Here is a 5,626-nt window from a genome sequence, read left to right as displayed (position 1 = left end):
ATATATATATATGCATTAGACACAGACACACAGTTACACATTTATCATCTATGTTGCAAAACCATATCAAACTCATCAGCTTTGCATCTACTCTACCGATAAAATTTTAAAACCTCAATGGATGAATGGCAATATGAAAAGGCATTATACATCCAATTAACTTTCAACATCAACAATTCTTTTTAAAGATTTCTTCACAGTTGATATTATCACATCCATGGTCAGTCATAGCTACCAGGTCAGAACAATGGGCAATTGGGTGACAAGTAAGAGTTATCTGTAATACTGAATAGATGCCAAACCTATTTATATAAACTCAAAGCAACATTAATGTAGAGATGAGACTAATGGTTAGAATAATGATTTGCTTGACTTCTTAACTAGGTTTATCTAATTATATAATTCATGATACAACGACTAAAGCAACTTAACTCTATCCAATCTACTCATGTTCCCATTATTGACTAAGTCTGACCAGTAAAAGGAATGATATTGATTTAGTAGTTAATTTTAGACTTTGCAGACCAGTAAATAAACATACTAATGAATAATCAAACTAGTAATGAAACATACCTCAAAAACAATGACATTAGTCCACTATATCCAAGTATTGTTTGAAAAGCTGAAGCTATGACAATGGCTCCCTGCAACTCCTTCATAATATGCTTGAAGTTCTGCCAAGTTGAAATGATTTCCCACATGTAATGTTAAAAAATCAACACAGCAGATGTTCAGTAAACTCAAAATTGCCATCACATAAGATGAACTTTTAATATCAAAAACGGAAATACAGATATAGTACAAGATTCAAGCTAAGGTGAAAGGAAAAATACCACTGGACTAACTACCTTATCAAAAAAAAAAAAAAAACAGAAGAAAGAGATAAAAGACAGGAGTCAGATTAAGATTCTAACTAAAGATTTCCAAATAGTAAGCTGTAGTCTTCCATTACGTCTTTCTTGCAAAACTCATCAAGAACTTACAATAACTAAATTTTAGATCCCTAAAGTCATCCTTCCTAATCCATTTCTTACCTAGTTCAATGATCTCATAATTTCTTGCCTGTTTATTGAATATATACGAACAAGTCACAACTCAAAACAGACCTAATGTGGACATGAATCTTTGAAGAAAGTTGTGGCTTTTCAAAAACAAAGATTCTTTGGTTCCAATAAGTACAAATAACAACCGAGGCAAAAAAATTAGATCACCAAGTTATTGAGTACCAGTCTTGCCCAACATCACTTGTTTCTTCATAGAGTTTGACGACCAATTGTTCATCTTGTCCAAAATAATGATGACACTAGAGAAGCAACAATTTCAACCTTTACACAGGGATAAAACAAAAGAATTAAATGTAACTAGATCGACTACTTAAATTGCATCAATTTGCCAGTTACATGTTGATGCAATACTGATGAAACAACTTCTTTAAGTAATTTTAGCAATTGACAAGGGTTTTCATATCCAGGACAAATTTGTAATTTGCAGCTTGTTGTCATGTGTTTTACTTGTTAAATTCCTATTTGGAATCCTAATTCTATTCAGTAAAGAATATCATAATAGTCTCTATAAATTTCCAAGCTATGTGTTATTTTATAAGACTTGCTGTTTTGGTTATTAAAACACCAATGCCTGAAGTGATATCCTTCCCTCTAATTGTTCAATTTCTTCTTCTTTCCCCATTTGCTATGGAGTTTGGGCTTGGCAATTTTCATATGACACAACAATATGACAAGGATTTAAGTGAGCTTTGATTTAGAGTAATCATGTTTTGTGTATTCATCGTGTCGACATGGTTAAAACACAAAAAATCTTATTGTAACCATGTCAAATCTGCTTAGCCGTTTAAGACTTGTTTAAGACACATTTAATTAATTGTGTTATTGAGTACTTGTATAACTCATGACCCGTTTATTACCCATTTACTTAATTGCCGTCACGTATCACACGTAGACATGTTTAGTGCACAGTTAAGACCCATTTATTGACCTACATAAATACTAATATTTTTCGGATGACTAAAATTTATTGATGTTAAATTTTATTACATTTGCCTTTCAAAAAAATTATTATATTTGATAAATATTATGATATTTATAATTTTTTATTGTAAATTTGAATAATAAAATTATATTTTAATTGTATATATCTTAATTTAATAATGTTAATCGAGTTAATCATATCAATTGTGTTAATCGTGCAAATAAGTTATAAATCGTATAAATTTTAATTGTATTTATAGCGTAAATAAATTGAATCGTGCCGTATAAAATTTAACTCTACCCATTTAATAAACGTGTTAGTCATGTCGTGTTGGACCATGTAATGTTACATGTTTAATAAACATATATGTGTATGTATTTAAGATCTTGACACAACTAATTAATTGTGTCATATTCGTGTTGACCCATTATGACTGTTAATACCTTATGTTTACACAACACAGTTAAGACACAGAAACATGAATTGTCATGTCTCAATTGCCCACAAAGTTAAAAACCTCAAAACCTAAAATCTACATCTCTATCATAGAACAAATCAAACTCAGCATTTGGAACATTGAAATATTAAACCCTCTACATGTTTTTTCATCAAGTTCCACCATAAATCATCCATATACAGCATTAAATTTCAGCAATTACAATCCTTAACCATTCCTTTGTTAGGATACTATCTAACCCTAAAGTTACAGACTCTAATCCTACTTCCCATCGCAATACATTATTTAACCCCAAATTTTCAAATTTTAATCTTCCCATCGCAATATCATATAATTCTAAAATCCTGATCGAACAACAATTTAATATATGAAATAACATTATCTATTTGTCAAATAATTTATAATTTGTGCATCTGCAGACAAGTGAAATAATTTATCAATGGATAAATGCAAAACATGTTTACTGAGCTAACCATCACCAGAGAATAGAAACATACATTTCCCTTTAGCCCTTGAAACTCCGGAGAGTTAATTATCGCCAATGCAGGAGCTAGGAAAACAAATGATGGACCTTGTATCAGAGGCAACCGTGACCCGAAGAATGAATGCAATAGAGTGGTCACTCCTGACACAAAGAGCACTGTTGACACCACATTTGCAGTATCCTCCTACACCCACTAAAGCCAATCAGATCAAGCCATCCACAGTCTACATTTCTAAATATATGTGCTTCGAATTAAAAAAAAGGCATAATTTAACCACTCACATAAGTGCCACCCATTGGAGGAACTATAACGAGTGGAATAAGAATCAATGAACCCAACATTGAAAGAAAATGCTGGAACCCATAAAGACCAATGGGAACTGGCAAAAAAGAAAAACAATAGAAGCTGTCAAAACATAATTATTCCCAGATAACCAAAAATCACATTCTTTTAAAGTTCCAATAGCATCTAATTGTCATCAATATACAAGTCAATCATCAAATATTCTTACCTATTTCCAATAAACATAAATACATAGCATAATTTCTTTTTGGCTCGATCACAAGTCTTACTATCACCAATTTACAAGCAACAACAGATCTTCAATTATCAATAATTTATCAATAAAATTAAGCAAAGAGCACATTGTTCACAACTAAATACGATATAAGATAGAAAAGAAAGCAACTAATAAACCATGGAAATAAGCCTATCCCTATAACCAATGAAAGCACACAGCTTTCACCTAAAATAGGAAGAAAACTTACTAAACAAGTAATACTCCAAAAATTAAACAATTAAGCTTTCAGTTGTCAATTAAGATAATATCTCACAGTATCAAAACGGCTTCTATACAAGCTAAACTACAAAGACCAATTAAACAATTAAAAAATCTTTCACTTTCCAATAATGTGACAAACACGAACAAACATCCCACACTTCTAAATAGAATTACAACTACCCATTTCACTAAAGCCATCAAAAAAATCTTTTTTTCCTTTTCAATCTCACCTCAACTTTGTAAAATAGAAAATAAAAGAAAAACCGAGTAGACGCTTTTTAAGGAAAAATAAACCTCTTTCTTTTTCTTATTTTATAAACTTACCAAGACCAGGAGTATCTCTAAGGTCATATTTCATATGTGAATGCCTTCCTACAAATCCTTCATCATCTACATTCTGTGGCAACACATCCGCCACTTCCTCATTCCTCAAAGGCCTCCTCGTAGGCTGCTGCGGCTGCGACGCAGCCCCAGTTTCCGCGGCCCCATTCGTACCCGTATGCCCATTAGCACCGGCACCGGAGCCGCCTTTATTCGCCCCATCACCCTCCCTTCTCTTCTTCACCGTCTGATCTTTCTCCACCGGACCCTTCTCACCCACCGGCTGCTCTCCATTCGCCACCAGTGGCGCAGGTCGAACCCGACCCGCTTCGAGATCAGGCTGGTTCTCATTCTCTCTAGCCCTTGGAGGCAAAGCTATTTGACCCGACTCACTCGCATTCGTTTCACCGGAGAATTTGGGCCTAAACCCAGTTCGCTTAGCCCAAGAAGTAGGCGGAACGGGAGCTGCATCGGGAGCTGGTGGCCATGGTCCCGGTTTCGGTCGGGTTTTCGGGTCAGAACTCGACATTATAAAAAAAAAGCTACAAAATCCCTTACTGGGTCATAGCTTTTAAGCTTGTATATGACGATTACAGATCTGGGTTTTCAAAGGAGAAAGATATTAGCTCAAAAAGTAGTGGTTTTTCTAGGGTTTTGCGAGGAGCTTTTTAGGGAGAGAAAGAAGAGAAGTTTCTCTTGTTTTTCAGAAAGGGCAAGGAAGAAATGGACTTAGTTTAGTACTAGTAGAAAAGGAAAGAGAAAAGAAGAGAGGGGGGGAGAAGTTTGAGAGTGAGTGAGAGAACAGGCTTCTTTTGGGGGCAAGTGAAGTGAAGTGAAGTGGGAAAAAAAGAAAAAAGAGTAGAAAAGATGACAAAAGAAAGAGAGAGCATGGCGGATGGAGGAGTGAGCTAAAACCGCGTTTCTCTTTTTTTTTCTTTTAAAATTTTTCATTTCGTGGGGTTTGGTTCAGTCTAGTGTTTTCCGAGACAATAGGGATGATGTCATAATAACAGTTGTCTTGACTAAGATTATGTTGTCATATTAACGGCTAACTAAACTCTCTCTAGTTTATACAGCCAAAAAAAACCAAACTAATCTTCCTAATCCATGTAAATAAATATGAGAAAAATATTTTTTTCCTCCCATTTTATCAATGTGAAAGTGTAAAAAAGAAAAATAAATGTAGTTGAATATACCATGTTACCTAATAATTAAGATTCGGCTTAGCATTGTTGTTACTTTTCTTTAAAAAGAATATAATATTTAAGATTTATATTCTATCTTTATGTTTTACTTTCTCATAAGCATACAATAGTTTTCAAAAAATTCTTTACTTGTTTAAACAAATTTAAATAATTTTTTATGTTTTATTATGTTTAATCAAATTTTTATATTTATTTTAAATTTTAAATTTTAAATATTATTTTTTATATTAAGTGATGCTAGTATGACATACTTATATGTTGTAATTAATGATAATATAACATAATTATATAGTATTTCCACCATTCACATCAACATCAAAATAGATATAAAAATTATATATGATATTTTGACTTTTTTTTTTAAAGGTATATAATATTTTGACTAATGGTA

The 5,626-nt window shown here is 32.7% G+C and overlaps 1 protein-coding gene across 1 annotated transcript in view; it reads right to left on the bottom strand.

Moving 5' to 3' along the window:
- The window catches only part of NAT12 (nucleobase-ascorbate transporter 12), an 11,176-nt gene extending 6,240 nt beyond the window's left edge, over positions 1-4,936 (bottom strand). Inside the window, exons 1-4 of the mRNA XM_021422370.2 lie at positions 4,034-4,936; positions 3,210-3,307; positions 2,941-3,111; positions 574-674 (exon numbers count right to left, since the gene is read on the bottom strand). Of these exons, the coding sequence (XP_021278045.1) occupies positions 574-674; positions 2,941-3,111; positions 3,210-3,307; positions 4,034-4,559 (896 nt within the window). The 5' untranslated portion in view covers positions 4,560-4,936. The remainder of the gene's footprint in view (positions 1-573; positions 675-2,940; positions 3,112-3,209; positions 3,308-4,033) is intronic.
- Between the last annotated feature and the right edge of the window lie 690 nt (positions 4,937-5,626).

This window comes from Theobroma umbraticum, unplaced genomic scaffold (genome assembly GCF_002168275.2).
Source record: "Theobroma umbraticum cultivar Fairchild unplaced genomic scaffold, ASM216827v3 scaffold_95.0, whole genome shotgun sequence".
Lineage (NCBI taxonomy): Eukaryota > Viridiplantae > Streptophyta > Magnoliopsida > Malvales > Malvaceae > Theobroma > Theobroma umbraticum.
The sequence above is the reverse complement of the archived record's forward strand: the minus strand, read 5'-3'. Positions and strand labels throughout refer to the sequence as shown.